The sequence below is a fragment of the Amblyomma maculatum genome, chromosome 8, assembly GCF_055883805.1.
Source record: "Amblyomma maculatum isolate TAMU_Amacu chromosome 8, ASM5588380v1, whole genome shotgun sequence".
NCBI classification, from domain to species: Eukaryota; Metazoa; Arthropoda; class Arachnida; order Ixodida; family Ixodidae; genus Amblyomma; species Amblyomma maculatum.
The window spans coordinates 92,816,858-92,834,847 of record NC_139351.1 but is presented as its reverse complement, the minus strand read 5'-3'; the positions used below and the strand labels follow the sequence as shown (position 1 = coordinate 92,834,847).

Genomic DNA, 17,990 nt, shown 5'->3' with positions numbered 1-17,990 from the left:
TGCTCCCACTTGTTATCTTGTTAACACTTATATTTTATTCGGAGCGATGACACAGCTGATTTTCCGTCTTAATCAACGCCATAATTATAAAACAAACGATCAATATATGGTTTCCTTGTTGCACGCGGTGGTCTCTTCTAACTGAACTTCACCAGTCAGTTCGTTCTTTTTGGTTACCACGTAGACAACGTAACAAGTTTTTTTCTTATTGTTTAACAGCGTAATCCTCGTTAGGTCCCTGCTTCGCCGTCTACGTATATATCCCATACCACATCTCCGCACAGTCAAAAACAACTCTCGACTCTCCATGAGCGGGTCGTGGTTCTTCGATGATATCCTACTCGTTCCATCACCACGGTAGCAAGTATACGTGTCCCTATCTCCGGCTGCGCGTTAAGTCTGCGTATAAGCCGATCAGTTTCGAAAGAAAAGGCACTTGTCATTCAGCAGAAAAGGAGAAGCCACCCACACAGTTAGCCTGAAGTGATGAACGTAACGTAAAGGAGCGTTGCGAAACCAGCCAAGACCAAACCTAAGACGGTTTCCCGTGCACAGCAACTTACGTGCATGCGAGACGTTCAGAACCACGCTGTTCAAGGTTACCGCGGTATTGCATTTTTGACCTTGGCACCTCGGCGCTTTCCCAAGCATTCTTTAATTTATTACGGGAGGGTTAAGTCACGTTAGGCGTCCTCTGAGCGCAGCACTGAGAAAAAAGGTTGCTTTTTATTATTATTTTTTTGCTTTCATCGGCAATGCGAAGGTTCTACAGATTTGTGATGAGCTGGGAAGGGTTCAGCTATAGCAGTAACACGGTGACATTTTCTTCTCGGTAACGGTGTCCCTCATAGCCTGAGTCGCTTTGGGGTGTTAAACGCCCCAAACCAAACCACAAACCATATTCTCGGTAAAGCTATAGATTCCAGGAAATGGACTAATTCTTCGTCGCTGTATTTGACTTGCTATAAACAACGTTTATTAACAATAGGGTGCACCCTCGCAGCACTCTGTGAAATATATTAAATCACTCCAGCTAGGTTTTCGAACACTCCATTAACCAATCACAAAAATAAACGAAATCATTGTTACCATTTAATTAACTTTCTAAAAAATCGCTAAACATCAGAATTATCAGGCTTAAAATTTCCCATTGTGATTGATTGCACCTTATTAGGGTTAGGTAATAGCAACAACTTTAACGACAGACTATTTCCTGGCCCCAGAGAGATGGTGTACGGTGGCCATGAATGTAAATGGATGTTCACTGCAGATTAAAAGAGTAGCTGAGGACAACTCGATCTAATCTGTAATAAACATCGCAAAAATCGATTCCATGCCTCTCTCTTTCTCTCTCTCTCTCTCTCTCTCTCTCTATATATATATATATATATATATATATATATATATATATATATATATATATATATATATATATATATATATATCCATGTTGATATTTCTGCGTCAACAAAAGACACATCGCTGAGAAATTTTAATTCAAAAACGACTGCAACGCATCACGCTCCCAACGAATAGGGTTCCATGATCCGCGGCTTGAAATGAATGATGACTACAGCCTATCCTCCGAATAAGCACCCCAAAGGCTGTGTCGATGCACCACAGTTTACCCGCGAAATCCGGTAGAGATGGCGACATTAAGTTTCATAATTTCGGTGATGACGTCTGAGTTAATAAAATTTAAATTATCGATATGAATTAATTCTCTTTCATTTTATGTTCTATCCGCCTATAGCGCTCTCTTCCTTTCAAGCGTTCTGCGAGGATTTCATGTGCGACTGTACTGCACGGCTAAGCACGAAAATATACACGAGTCCTAAAGGGTTCTATTGAAACACCGATTGTAACAAAATAGTGCCATTATGAAATTCTGTTATATTCATTTTCTGAAGCAATTTGGACGCTAAGGATGGCCATGTGCATGAAATATTCAGTGCGAATCAAGCATATCGAGGCCAGATTTGAGAAGTCGACATTCGATTAAGTTCAAACAGCAGTCTATCGCCCCAATTACGGTGGAATGGTATACCTGATGCATCGAAACTACTTTTCCTGCATTGATTCCCTAGGCTCCACGTCATCTTGTTTATTTTGTCTCAATTTTTTTCAAAATATCTTTGTAAAGTAGTTAATATCTCAATCGATGAGATTTCTGTCTCCAAATTACCCGAAACAACTGAATATCAACCTCAATCCTTCGTGTCGATTTCTTTCTTTTTCTGTCTCAGAAGCCCGGCAATTGGTATCTCGATACGGCAACCTCTCACACTGCACCACAAAGGCGTAGAAAAGAAGTAAAGAATAGCAGGGGTATAAGAAACGCTGGCTGATGGTATGGCCAAATGTAATTTCCAGAAACTAATCAGAAGTAATCTCCGGTTAAGAGGTTTAGTTACCGCAAGAACTATTACGGCAATGCCGCAAGATGCCGTTGTTCTCCGTTTTACCGCCGTCCGCGACACACGACCACAATCTCCTTGGTTGCGTCAACCATATTCTCTGTCTCATCGCGTTACACGGAACACAAAATAGAAAGAACACAACCGAGAAAATAGATAACGGTACGATCGTCATTTAATTGCTTCTGAGGTTGCCATAGTGGCTCCTTTTCATCTCGGTTACAGAACGCCGTAAAAGTACCCGCGATTAATCTGCTCGCCCTTCACAGTGTACCTCTGTCTAAAGGTCTTGTCCAGTGTTATTTATCATACAACAAAATCACTGTGTATGCGCTATACCAGTCGAAAAAAAAAACTACAGAAACGTGTCCAAAATACGACAAAAAATTCCGTAGTTCTGTCGTAAACGTCAGATTTTTCTGTAGTTCTGTAGTACTTTTCTGTTGTTCTGTAGTTTTTCTGTAGTATATTTCCGTTGTCTGTAGTTTTGTAGTACTTTTCTGTAGTTATATAGTTTTTCTGTAGTATATTTCTGTTGTCAGTAGTTCCGTAGTACTTTTCTGTAGTTATATAGTTTTTCTGTAGTATATTTCTGTTGTCAGTAGTTCTGTAGTACTTTTCTGTAGTTATATAGTTTTTCTGTAGTATATTTCTGTTGTCAGTAGTTCTGTAGTACTTTTCTGTAGTTATATAGTTTTTCTGTAGTATATTTCTGTTGTCAGTAGTTCTGTAGTACTTTTCTGTAGTTATATAGTTTTTCTGTAGTATATTTCTGTTGTCAGTAGTTCTGTAATACTTTTCTCTAGTTATATAGTTTTTCTGTAGTATATTTCTGTTGTCAGTAGTTCTGTAGTACTTTTCTGTAGTTATATAGTTTTTCTGTAGTATATTTCCGTTGTCAGTAGTTCTGTAGTACTTTTCTGTAGTTATATAGTTTTTCTGTAGTATATTTCCGTTGTCTGTAGTTTCGTAGTACTTTTCTGCAGTTATATAGTTCTTCTGTAGTATATTTCTGTTGTCAGTAGTTCTGTAGTACTTTTCTGTAGTTATATAGTTTTTCTGTAGTATATTTCTGTTGTCAGTAGTTCTGTAGTACTTTTCTGTTGTTCTATAGTTTTTCTGTAGTATATGTTCGTTGTCTGTAGTTTTGTAGTACTTTTCTGTAGTTATATAGTTTTTCTGTAGTATATTTCTGTTGTCAGTAGTTCTGCAGTACTTTTCTGTAGTTATATAGTTTTTCTGTAGTATATTTCTGTTGTCAGTAGTTCTGTAGTACTTTTCTCTAGTTATATAGTTTTTCTGTAGTATATTTCTGTTGTCAGTAGTTCTGTAGTACTTTTCTGTAGTTATATAGTTTTTCTGTAGTATATTTCTGTTGTCAGTAGTTCTGTAGTACTTTTCTGTAGTTATATAGTTTTTCTGTAGTATATTTCTGTTGTCAGTAGTTCTGTAGCACTTTTCTGTAGTTATATAGTTTTTCTGTAGTATATTTCTGTTGTCAGTAGTTCTGTAGTACTTTTCTGTAGTTCTGTAGATTGTCTGTAGTATATTTTTGTTGTCTGTAGTTCTGCAGTACTTTCCTGTTGTAACTACAAAAATTTCTGATGTTACTACAGAATGTTCTGTTGTCACAACAGGTTTGCCGTCAAAAACCGCGCAGAAATTCTGTCGTAACAGAACATTTTCTGTAGTTTTTTCCGACTGGGATGTGAAATAGACACCGTGTTTGTTTTTTTTTTTTGTTTCTTTTTTTAAAGACATATACGCACTTCGAAGTAAATAGGTGTCGCTGGTTATGGTTAGGTGGTTACAATCACTCGGTGGCTATGGCGTTCGGTCATAATCGAAAGGCAAAAAAAATGGAATTGAAAAGCGCAGTCCTGTCTACAGCGAATGAGACGACCGCAGGATTGTACGCACTTCTCTGTTCATGACGTAATGCTATAGGTGCGGCCGAACTCACGTGCTTGAAATTCTACCGTGAATGCAGACTTTAAAGGAATTCATCGAAGGCAAACTGAGCATGACCTGTCCCGGTAGAATGCTAGTTCTGACGACAAAAACGATGTTATCACTCAGAACGGGTGTTTTATAAGGTAAAAAAAAAAAGTTCGAAAAATGAAATGCAGGTGTCGCAACCATTGGAGACACACACGCGGATAGCGGTGATGTTTTCCACCCTCGGCATTAAACCTTTTTTTTTTTTTACTTTTAAACATACGTCCACATAGAAACAGTCGTTCAACATTTAAAAATTCGAACGGTGTTACCCATGCGCACTGATATTTCGATGAGGTTAAGCAATCAGTGGTGGTCTAAAATAATTAGGCATCCTTAACTACTTGCGCAGTGTCACTTCGGCATATTAAAATGTGTTAGATACAAAGACGTATTGTGAGGAAGGGAAGCAGGAAATGGGAGGCGTTGTCAGCTTCAACTTACTGCCATTCAGAGGATACCTATTCGTATTGAGACAGCTACTTGCACTACTCGTTCTAAGAGTCCTGTCCGGCGCCGCCCCCCCCCTCTCTCTCTCTCTTTTTCTTTTTCCTTTGAAAACATTCCATACAGTTCCAACTAATAGTTAATCAGAAGCGCAGTGTTGGCCCCTACATCTCGCAACGACTATGGCCAGCGCCGCCTTCAGTATCAAGGGGTAAAAATACGGAATAGAATCCCTTGTCCAGCTTTAGCCATGTCTAATTTTTCTATTTCATTGCAGACTTTTCTCTCTTTTTTTTTTTTTTTTTGCTGTCAACAGTAATCCCCTGATTTGGAGTGTGAACTGCTTAGTCTTTTACCATTCTTTGCCCTGTCGATGTTGGGTTCCATATTTATATTTGTAATCGAATACCGCCTTTGAAGCAAGTACTTTTATTTTGTAATATAAATGTTGCTCTTGCTCCCATACCTTTTTTTCGTTGTCATAATCCCCTTGCACACTTTTCTAACGTGTACTAATTTGCTATTACTTACATGTTTCGCATTTCCGCAGCATCTCGATATCTGCACTATTCTGCTATTAAGTTATTAGCCCTTCTGTGCTTGCGTGATTTGAATTATTTTTTGTGCTTACCCTTGCATTTTTGCACGACATGTATATCTTTACTATTTTGATAACAATTGTCCACAATAATTTATTTCCTTTCAATGGATTACCTCAGAACTATCCTTTGGCTAAGGATCCAAACAAACATATGCTTTGTATTGTACTAGAGAAATAAACATAATAAAAAAGAAAAAGAAAGGATTAATGCACGGATGCCCTTTGGAGAAGCGTTTTTTTTTTTTCGTCCTATAATCGAGCTCTTTGCAGAGTCATAACTTGATAAAAATCATTGCTGTGAATGCTGCACCATTTCTTTTCGTTGCCTCCGGTCATAATTACTATACTAAAGATATCACAACTACTAAGCCGCTCCCTGCAACATGCATGCAAGATTTTCCACATACTCAAACCCATGATGTTTCCACGTCCATTCGCTTAATTGCAGGTTTTAAATAATTAGTACCTGTTTACAACGTTGCAAAATATGTCGCCTTAAAAATAAAGGTCCTGTTTCGCATTCAGACAAGACTGATGCGCCTGGCATTGCTTCGACGAGATCGGATTAAACGTGGCGGGATCCGGGAGGCGTTCCCGGCCCGTGCTGCATGACATCACCATCTCCACATTATATACAGCACAGTGCCAAGTGGCAAGCCACCTCTCCCCCGTCCAGTACCTCCCCTCCTCTCGGCAGGCAAACAGCCAATAGTTGCGCAAGGACGGACGAGTCACGAGGTGCTCGCCGGGGTGACGCAAGAACTTGAATTCAACCGGTGAGCAGGAGTAGAACATCACGCTCCCATCCAGCTGTGTCTAAAACGTGCGGTATGACTCGCTGGCAGCTGGTATATTTTTTTGTTTTCTTTAAGATACAAACAAGCCAATATAAAAAATTTAAATAAGGGGCCTGATCATCAACCATTTCTTCATATGTGCCCCCAAAATTGCAGAAATGTGAAGAAGCAGCACTTTGCGATAACTATACTTGCTTCAATTCAGAACGGCCTTCAAAAGTTTCATTTCCAGTTACTAGTTCCGTGTTTATCAGTTCTCCCTGCGAACAATACGCATTTGCACTTCTGACAGCTTCTCCCGTTGAGAAACATGTGAAGCTCCTCGGACGAGACAGACTGCCCCCGTAGCTTCCAGGGCGCTATCACATACAAAATGTTACGAGAGGCGTGTTCAGGGAACGAAACATACACGTTGACATGCAAGCCACTCTATTGAAAAGCTTGGAGACATCACAGACTCATACGGACATATTTTCTCGTGTAGAGAAGTAGCGGAGAGTTTCTTCTACTTTTTTTTTTTAATTTTTTTCAGGCAACTACCACCAGTAAAATGCTGTCCTTGACCATGCATAGGGAAACGGCAGCTTTGACGAATTGTGTTTCCTGGCCTCTTTGATCTCCTAACCATTAGCGGTTAGAAGAAGGGATATATTACGTCAGAGAGATGTGATAGAACGACAAATGTTCAAACATTGAAGTTCAAACATTCAGCGTTAAATACGAATTGAACAGAAGTCCGATTAAGCGAGCACTTAACGTTCATGCGCAACTGAATATTTTCTGGTACGGTGACTAAGTTCGGGGCCACTGCTTGTCTGGGCAATGATTCTGAGCGGCAACTGCTCCATGGATTTTAAAGACGCCTAGATTGATCAAGTGGAAAACAATGTTCCTCCATAGCACGGATTCTTGGTCCCCACAGGCGTTGAGATCAAAGGTCAAAAATGTTCCTCCATACCACGGATATTGGTCCCCACAGGCGTTGAGATCAAAGGTCAAAAATGTTCCTCCATACCACGGATATTGGTCCCCACAGGCGTTGAGATCAAAGGTCAAAAATGTTCCTCCATACCACGGATATTGGTCCCCACAGGCGTTGCGATCAAAGGTTAAAAACACCCAACTTTCATTCACCCATTCTTACCACAAGAGTTAGTTTGTCAGCGCTGCACTGGAAGATAAAGAAAATGATGCATTCTTCGTGACAACACCTTCCGCTCGTCCTCCTCCCTATCTAGGGCTTGGAGGTCAACTTACGCAGAGTATGTATACAATGCCGCGCGTCTCAAGCGCCCACCTCATCTTATTTTTCCGCTTGCAGTTTCACTGATTCTACCCGATCGGCCTTTCGTCGAGCACGCAAGCTATGCGCCACAGCCGCGTCCTTGAGCTAAGGTCGCGACCGGCAGGCCCGAACAAAGGTATGCCGAAGCAGCCAAAGACAGGTACACATGATTTTTTGGCGCTCTTCGGCCTTCTCTTCTTCCCAGTGTCTATTGTTTGGCTGTCACGTGTGACCTAAAAATTACATAAGCACATAGTGCTGCTGAAAGATCTATTTCTGACGGTGGGGTTTTTTTTTTTCGGCTTGTTTCTCCTGTTGAGTGTTCCCACGTGAAAAATCTCAATTTCAGTACACATGATACACCTACAATGATGGGGATGCTCTGGATGTATCAGTTTTCTCCGGATTAAAATCGAGAAGGAGGAGGAACCTCTTTTATCAAATATGCCGTGTTCATGCCTTCCTCCTTTAGTTTAGTGCGCAGACCAGGGCAGCAATCGGCCTGCATGATCAGCTGTCGCTGTTCTTGCGGGTTGGGGCTGTTAACAGCCGCCTCCCAGGAAGAAAGGTGTGGCGCTGGACGCGGGAGTTCTGTTTATGGGAAGGGGGATCGAGGTACTCCCAAAAGGGGTGGCGTGCATATACGGTCTGTTTGGTCCAGAAGGAGATACAGTCGGTGGAATGTGAGCTCCTTATTAGTGTTCCACTGGCTGCGGTAGCTGCGAGGTCTATTCTGCTCTTCCTCGGGCACATCTTTACACAGGATATTTCTTTACGCGCCGCCACTCGTCCATCCGTAAGACAGATTTATTTCTAGAAAAAAAATGGTAGTAAAAACGTTCCTGTCACATAAACTCTTAACGCTCTGCATCTAAGTGTGCTTTCTGATCGTCATTTCCAAGCGAATGGCGACGCAGTCCAACGTCTCGGATCCGCGACAGAAAGTAAGTAGGGCCATTATTTTTTTCTACTTACACCAGCTACATTATAGCCTACCAAAACTCCATTGTACGTATTGAAAATGTTGCCCCAATGGTTTATGTGCAACCCAGTGTCTCAGAACCAATTTGCTCCATTCTTCAGTGGTGAGCCTCAGCCTGGTGACAAAGCCGCAGCAGCAGCAGGCACCAGTCTGCGGGCATGGGCAGGACATGTAGTGCGAATAGAGGATAACCAATGGTTGCTTAGGGTCACAAACTGGATTCCAAGGGAAGGAAAGCGTAGCAGGGGGCGGCAGAAAATTAGGTGGACGGATGAGGTTAACAAGTTCGCGGGGGTCAAGTGGATGCAGCTAGCACAGAACCGGGTTAAGTGGAGAAATATGGGAGAGGCCTTCGCCCTGCAGTGGGTATAGTCAGGCTGATGATGATGATGATGATGATGATGACGACGACGACTCGCCAGCGTTCCGTGCGTGCGTTCGCGCCAGCTGTCGATCATTTTCAGAAGGATTACAATGGTTTCAGTATTGGTAGTTATATACAGCAAGTGTATGAACATTAGTTAACGATGATAAGTTAACAATTCTTAGTTAATTACTCAATACAAATTAGTCAATGTAATCAGTTAGTTCGTCAATGCTTACTATGTAATAAACCAATGCTAATTAGTTCATTAGTTAAAGTTAATTTGTTAATCAGACAATGTCAATTGGTCATGGCAATTAGTTTATTAGTGCACTTTGAGTCATTCTAAACGCACGCACTGCGCGTGCGATGTGTCCTCGTACGCAAACCTAAACCGGCACCTAGTAGCCACAACAACTGCGCGATGGGCTTACGCCTCTGCGCACATTAGATCGCCAGTGTGCACTCTAAATTTTGTCTTTAGAACACGGCGAGTTGGTCCCAAAACGTTGAGTTGGAAATAAATTATTGGCTGGTGCCAGAATGCCCCGAACATTTGTTTCAAAACCCAGATGTCCGGTCGGGGAAATATTTCACCATGCTGTAGTAGCCCGGCTCTATAGTCACTATACACAAGTAGAAAGTCGTGCAGGACGACTGTACGAGATAGCGTCTGGGCACCGTCGCCTTTATATATATATTTTTTTTGTTGCAGTGTCGATATTTGGGATGTAATCCACATCTCCTGTTTGCTTGCGCATGTGTGCTGCCGAATTCCACGCCCACATTCCTGTCTAGGCCTTCCTCTTTAGTCCAAATGGCGATGACCATAAGCAAAGGCAACGATTACCACAAATCGGACTGGTCACCGCTAATAGTCGGACAGCAATACCTGTATTGGTTTATGGGATTCGACGTCTGAAAACGACCCGCAATCCGGAGATATGCGGACAGCGTCGATTAAAAGCAGGACAAGAGAGGAACCGAAGAGGCTTCTCCGTCCCCTTCCTGACGTCGTCTGAATACACACGGCACACGTGTGCAAACACTTCGCAAATCTGAGGACGGGGAGAGAAGCGCTCCGTGTGAATACCTTCCGGGACAGCGCGGGGACATGGGACCGTTTCCCGCGAATTCCAGCTTCACGAGACATGCGCAATACAAGCCCTGCTTCGTCCCGCTGTCTCCCTTGTGGCCACGACGGTGTATGTTGAGAACTAGGAATGGCATTCGGAACTCAGTGAGAGTATATAGTTTATCGCCGAAGGCACTGTCTTTTTGGTAAAGAGGGCGAGTGGAGATCAACAGATTAATACAAACTAAGCCATGTGGCGTCGTGACCCTGGAGCGCATCGAGATGCTGGTAGGATGTTTCTCGATTCGTCGAGCGAGCGATCCAGAAGAAAGAAAGAAAGAAAGAAAGAAAGAAAGAAAGAAAGAAAGAAAGAAAGAAAGAAAGAAAGAAAGAAAGAAAGAAAGAAAGAAAGAAAGAAAGAAAGAAAGAAAGAAAGAAAGAAAGAAAGAAAGAAAGAAAGAAAGAAAGAAACGAAGTCGGAGCGCTCACTACTCCAGCCATCAAGAGAATAATTACTCCTTGTTCCACACCTTTAACTAGGGAGTCAGTACTCTCTTAATAATAATAATAATAATAATAATAATAATAATAATAATAATAATAATAATGATGATGATGATGATGATGATGATGTTTATTTACACCCAATGTGTAACTCCCTGGAACAGAACGAAGTTTTCTTCAGCTGCGCTTCTGAAAAAGCTCCACAGTCTTGCTTTGCAGCCTTAGGGTAATGACAGCGCCTACACAGCGGCCTGTAAAACTTTACACGCCAGTTAGCCGAATGCCCTGCAGTTCAACGCCTTTGAGCATACATCAAACTTGGTCCCGCCGTGGTTAGGGCGCTCGACTATACTGTGCCCAAGGATGCGGGATCGAATTATCTGAATAGACCCTGAGACCTTGAAAGAGAATATAATTCGCTCTTACGAGTTACCACACGCTAGACATTGCGTTGTCACAAAAAATTTCTTGCGGGCTTCATTGCCGAAGATTAAACCTATAACCCCCCCCCCCCCCCCCCCCGCCTTATTGTTTCTTTTTTTTTTTTTATGGTTTCATGAAAGTAGACCTCCGGCTGCTGCAATCTCGTCTCGGTCTGGCATTTTGGCCTTGGCGAGCGAAGCAAGGAGCTTATTGGTACATCATATAGCTCCATTGCAACAAACGTATAGGGGTCAGAAGGAAATACGACACGTGGGTGAAAGCCAACTCACCAAATATTATAACACTGTTTATCGGGAACTCAGCTCTTTCCAGAACTACCTACATGTGTTGACAGGTGTCTCCCGTATAGCGTTTTTTTTTCTCCGCGACCTCGAGCACAACAGCTAAACGAACAATATGGCAATGCCCATGAAGCGTTTTCTGCATATAGCCCACGGCTCCGCCAGCGAATAACCAGTCACGTTACGTAGTCTTCGGATGCTGCCCCAGCCACCGCAGCGGCATCTTTAGACGAGTATATTCACATTTCTTGGCTACCGTGCCTTTGTGGGGCACCCTGTATGCGGTGCGTTGGAAAGACTGACCCTTAGGAGCTTCCGCAATCTTTCGGAGCCGGCGCTGGGGGGAAGTAGGATCCGCTGCCAAAACCGAGGGGCGCCGGGGCCGTTTGTGTTCGTTTTTCGGCCACCGGCGCCTACAGTTTTTCGGGGTCAGCGTGGCGAGCCCTTGCTTAGCTAGCACCAGACGAAGGTGGGAGCACACACCGATGTGGGCTGGGGCGAGGAAGAGGTGGGGGGAGCGTATCTATACTTAGCCGGAGAACCTTACGGCACACGACCGGAGAGCAAGAGGAAGGAACCCCTTCGGAGGGCGCTAGCTCGGTGTGCTTGTTCAGTGCACACACACAGATGCGGCGAGCAAAATCGACGACTTCGAGGTTCGTTGGCAATCCGTTTGTTCGGAGCTCTGCACGGCGCTAAAGAAAGACAGGACATGCGGGGGCGCGTAGACTAAGCACTCTCGCGCTGCGGCCTGTGGATCGTCGCACGTGCGCCTCCAGCTTGTTCCCGAAGTGCGTAGGCGGAGCTCTTGACACACTGACATCGCCGCGTCAGCTACGGCTGGCGCCTCGTCGGCAAGTCTACAGGTAGTCCTGACAATGCCACCGGAGTGACGGGTTAGGTGGAGAGCATGCATGTGGCGTGCCACCGAAGGATGCTTGCGTCATCAAACAGAACAGAGATGTGTGCCGGGTGTCCAAGGAACACCTGCCGGTGTAGTATAGTTTGTGTTCAAGTGTGAAAATTAACGCACTGAGCTGCGCTGAGGCTGCACACGATGAGGCTGTACATGATCATGGAAAATGTGCTCGAAATATTAACGCTTTTCCTTGGCGTTCAAAAGGACGAAAAATTAGTTTATCTTCATCTATAGCGCCATAAAGCACCAAAAAGGACTGTGAGCGTTAACTATTTACTCTGAATAAGGCAGATGCAGCCGAAATCAGCTAGCAACGCGTTAACTTTCATTGTGCAACAAGATGTGCATTAACCGTGCTTAGTTCATTCTTTTCCATGGTCAAATGTGCCGACATGTAAGGGAACGGTGCTCACTGCCACGGATTCCCTTGCATTTCCGCTACATCCTGTATTTCCAATAGCTGGACCTAAGCTGTCGTCACGACACATTTTTTGCGTCGGATATCATATACCGATAACAACCTATCTAGATAACGTATACACTGTGAAACCGATTCCTCCATCATCGCCCTGAAACACATCTTCAGTTTAGAGAATGATGTCTCCCAATTAAGCCAAGCAACAATACGATTCCCACACACACGCACACACACACACACACACACACACACACACACACACACACACACACACGCGCACACGCACACACACGCACACACGCACACACACACGCACACACACACGCACACACACACAACACACACAACACACACACACGCACGCACACACACGCACGCACGCACGCACACACACACACACACACGCACACACACACACACACACACACACACACACACACAACCATCGGATTTATTTCAAATGTCTGGGGAGTCGGGACCCTTTTTCTTCCTCTGCAGCACTGCGAAAGGCAGAGGAGCCCTTGCAATTGTGCTCCTGATTGCCTCTCGCCCCTGCGCACTATAGCAGAGCATTGTACATGCGCCTACTGTCACTCCCGCCAATTTGGGGGCGAGAGGAACGTAGGAGCACAACTGCCTATTGTAGCGCGCGTGATCCTGATTGGATCGGGGTGCCTTTCGCAGTGCTGCAAACATCTTGTGAGACGAAGTGACTCGTTTCTACGCTGTCCAACATAGAAATATATATTTCGCCTTTGTCCACTTCGTAAGATGTACTATTCACGAAAACCCCAACCAGTGAAGTTCCGGCACTATGCTTGTTTGTCGCGTCCAAGTTCCCGGAAAAAGAAAAGGAACTGCTTCGGTGCTTTCTTGTCCTGCGGACAATAGCGGAGAAGAGATTGACTGCCTCTACCGAGCTGTGTCCAGGCGGTTGCAGAGCGGAGGATTCCGCGAATACCGAAAGGATCGAAGATGGCATGTTGCACCCCGTTGTGCTCACGACGGAGCAGGTGTGTGAGAGAAGCGACAAGAATCCGTGTCGCGTGGTCATTGTCCACTGTCTGCAGTTCCGCTTTTCAAAGCGCTCTTGGCCACGCACTGGCAGCCGGAATGAAGAATAGCCGCTCGTTCGCATCCGTGTACGGATGCGTACACATCCAACTACTGTGCATGGTGAGAGTCTGAAAACCGCTCGTTTGTATCCGTCTCTGGGTTTAGGAGTGCTGACCCTTCATTAGATGGGGTTCGCACGTTGCCTTTCCTTGAAACTGTGTCTACAGATTAACTGCTTCAGTCTGAGAAAAACACGTACCCGCGGAAGAAAGGGGAACCCTCTGACATCTCCGTAGTGGAAAATGCATGTTTGTACAGTGGTTTGGTTTGTAGGGTTTAACGTCCCAAAGCAACTCAGGCTATGAGAGACGTCGTAGTGGAGGACTCCGGAAATTTCTACCACCTGGGGTTCTTTAACGTGCACTGACAACGCACAGCACACGGGCGCCTTGCTTTTCGCCTCCATCGAAAAGCTGCCGCCGAGGCCGGGATGCATGTTTGTACAGTGCGTGTTGATCGAGATTACATCTTCTTTTCCCTGTACTTCATTAACTGTGTTTTCTTTCCCCAATCATTGATTGATTATTTTCTCTTTTACCTAGTGATTTATTGGGTGACTATTTGTGAGATTGGATGTTACTCTCCGAGGCGGGGTTTAAAACAAAATGTTTTGATGGGACCGAGGGCTGGTTTCATCAGGTCAAACTACACAAGTCAGTCAAGTGTAGATATGTTTTCTCTTTGCTTGTATCTTTTCTGCTTGTTTATTAGTTGTTAATAGTTATCCGTAAGTGTCCTCGAGTAACGTGATTGAGCAACATCGAACCTGTAAGACGGCAAGCATCCTACAATCATCATCTTCAACATATTTCCCTCTACAAGATACGGAGAGAAACTTAGCAGCAAATTATTAACGCCACCTTTTTACGGTTCAGCTCGCATTGGGTTGATATACCTTATTCCAAACGAGTCATTTTCTAGAATTAATTCATCCCTGACACCTGGCACAACGTAGTCCCCTTTCGTCAAAATATGTAATCGTTCTGCAATTAATTCGACCTTAACTAACATGTTAATATAGATGCATGATATCCTTGCAAACTGGAATTTCTTTGATATTTTAGTTCGCCTGTCCGTTCGGGCAAACCGTGTATTTTTTTATTTTTTTTCACGAGTTGCTGCATAAGGGAATAACATTTCTTTTCTACCTGTTTACAAAACTGTATGCTTTGTACGTAGCCTACTTGGCTGACTTTTTTTTTTTCGTTCTTAATTCTGCGCTATTTGCTATTAATAATTGTTTATTGCCACAATTATATTTACATTTGTATCTGTACTAACTGCTGTCTTTTTTTCTTCTGTCTCATATTGCCAGCTCTCTCCTCTGTAATGCCCTCGGGCCCTGAGAGTGCTGAAATTAACAACTATCCAGCTGGGCTTGCGAGAAACCGAAGATAGCTTTCGCAAAGCCATCAGTAAGGGCAAGGGTGTCACGCGGGAGGACTAAATTTATAAATCAAGGAAAGGCTAAATAGCGACATCAGAAACTAATTATTTACCCTAATCATCCCTCTTTGCCATCCTGCCCTTTACACGAGAATAATTACAAAATATATACATCAGAGGAGAGGAGACAGTGGCGGAAGCATAAGACCAACACATTATGCTAAGATACACAACTTTTTGTATTGTATGAAATTAAAAAAAAAAAGTAAACAATGGAAAAAGCCGGCAAATAGATTCTTTCATTACGAGAAGGCGACAGATCTACCGCAAATATTAAAACAAAAAGACGCTTACTGGATAAGCAAAACTATCACAGGCTGCAATAACTCCGCCCTTTTCAAGTGGCTGTTTTCCACAAACGAACAGCGGCATCAACGTTCGAGCCATGGTGTAATGAGAACATTAAGCACAAACATGCAGAACGTTGTGGTAATGAGCGAAAAAAAAAAGAAAAACGGTGTCTCCCAAATAGGAAGCGTCACATCAGCAAAAGATGCGGAAAAACTCAAATCCTGAAATCAACAGGCCAACACATCACACTTCCTTCTTCATTTCAGGGCAATAAATTAATCACCCAATTAAACACACTGTCCCACAATTACGCATGACGCGCGCCCGGCGTGATGACCCTCTCACCTTGATGCCACTGAAAGACATTGCCGATGCCGATAAGCGATGGTGTTACGCTTGAAGAACGACGGCGCAGGCCTCCCCCTGTTGCACAGGTTTAGATAGACCGACGCTTATGCGACGCAGCTTTCCAGCATCTCAGAGATATCTCCACTTCTTAGCACATCGGCCACACGCATACACAGACACAATCACCAACAGCCTGATGAAGAGCAGCTCGACGTGACCTCTTTCCGCAAAAGACGACGACGATAGTCGGCAAAACGCGCAAGCTATATTCACGCCTTGTTGACGGGTTAAGCACTCTGCCGGTCTCCTCGCCGGTACCTAAATGAGAGGCGAACTGGAGATGTTGGATCGCTGCCGCGTACGCTGCGGGCGCTCCGGTGGTGGGTGGTTTTTCGCGGTGACTGCTTGCGCGCGCGCGCGCGCGTGCCTTTGCCTTCTGCTTCTTCCTCCCCTTTCTCTATCGTGGGTCTGCCGGCACTCCTGTCTGTAGCAAACCTCCTCTCTCAGTCCTCTCTTCAGCGCCGCTGCCTTTACCCGGCTTCCACACTCGCACACACAAGCACCCCCTTTAACTCACAGCTACTAGCGCGCTCCTGACCCACACACAGACACAGCTGCATTGGAAGAGGCAGCACCCCTTCCGTGTGGGCTTCACCCACTCGCACTTCGGATCTCGCTTTCGCTTTTAGCTTCGCCTTCCTCCTCCCCTTCCTCTTCCTCCTGTCATTCGCACCTCCTCCCATCTCTCCTCTATCTGTGCCGGAGCTCCTGTGGTTTCTACTTGTGCAAGTCTCTTGTTTCTCCGGGTGCTCTTTTTTCGTTCCCTCCTCCTCCAACCTTCTCAACTGCGCGTTTTTCTTTCCTTCCTGCACTTTCCATCTCTTTCCGCCTCCTAAAACGTTCTATATCTCCTCATCAATCGTCGCCCTTGTACGTACGTGCGCTAGTATTTGGGGTGACTGCTTATTCCGCGCAGTGCGCCCTCATAGTAGCTGCTCAGCGGGTCGCCCAATCGCGAAGGGGCGTTCGCATTGGGCCGTTGAACCAACAAACATCAACATCCTGCTTTTCCCCTCATAGTAGGGAAATGCCCTTCTCCGCGTGCTTTAGAGAGAAGATAGTTAAGACAGAAAAAAAAAAAAAAAAATCATTCGAGCATGTCGAAATCTGAGTGTGGACTATTCAACGCTCTGGGCCTCATATTTCAATAAAGCCTTGCTGTTGCAATAAGTGTGCTGTTCTGTGTCAACGGATCATGTCTAAGAAGGGAACCGAAGTCATATAAACTTCAACTCACAAGATATCTGCAGCACTGCGAAAGGCAGAAGAGCCCTTGCCATTGTGTTCTTAAGTGCCTCTCACCCCTGCGCACTATAATAGGAATTGTGCTCCTGCTGTCACCCCCGCCAATTAGGGAGGGGGGGGGGGGGGGAGAGAGACGCGTAGGAGCACAATTGCCTATTGTAGCGCGCCTGATCGTGATTGCACCGGGGTGCCTCTGCCTTTCGCAGTGCTGCAAACATCTTGTGAGACGTAGAGCCATTCACTCGACTCCCGTACGTGGAGCCTAGCAAACCATTCTACGGCCTTCGCCATTACTGTAAGCCGTCGGCTAAAGTGGGCGCGCCACCCTGGAATGCGTGGCCCACGCTGGAACGCGCCCCTTGACACCTCTCCGACGTCTGGCCGCGAGAATATCAAGACACACAAACGCGGCCGTCCGAGGCCGTTTCACCGTCTAGTGCAGGACGATACAATGAAAAAAAAAAAAAAACTGCCTCTTTAAACTCTTGCGAACCGAGGCACAGGACTCGCTCTAGCACATAACAGTTCGGCGAGGAGAAGTTAGTTCAAAGGAAGAATGTTAAGACTATCCCTCCTCTAACATACGATGCATGATGAAGAAACTATTTTCATTCCTCTATTGGATTGGAGCTACACCCTCATCCATATGCGGGTCGAAGATCCATTAAAGGCATTACAGACGCAGGTGGATCCTATACCCGTCGGGTGATGTTACTGAAGGTAGCTGTCCCTTCAGTATCGCCACAGCGGCAAGCGCCAACAGGTTGGAGCGTACCGAATCGCCGTGAAGACGGTTTGGCATGGTTTGTGGAGGTCAACGTCCCAAACAGACACGGACCACATGTGGCTCTTTAACGTGCATTGACATCGCACATTTTACGGGCGCCTAATTGAAAGCGCGCTAACATCGAAAACGAAATAAATATAACAGCAACTTTAGTTGCCCAGGCAA

The 17,990-nt window shown here is 44.7% G+C and overlaps 1 protein-coding gene across 2 annotated transcripts in view; it reads right to left on the bottom strand.

Annotated features, from left to right (window-relative positions):
- The window catches only part of LOC146181823 (dihydropyrimidinase-related protein 2-like), an 87,167-nt gene that overhangs the window by 60,097 nt on the left and 9,080 nt on the right, over positions 1-17,990 (bottom strand). Inside the window, exon 1 of one of the 2 annotated variants that reach the window (XM_084576829.1) lies at positions 15,731-16,311. The exons of the other annotated variant lie outside the window; for it this stretch is intronic. Within the exon in view, the coding sequence (XP_084432955.1) occupies positions 15,731-15,751 (21 nt within the window). The 5' untranslated portion in view covers positions 15,752-16,311. Of the gene's footprint in view, positions 1-15,730; positions 16,312-17,990 lie in introns of those variants that run through there. 2 annotated transcript variants of the gene reach the window in all.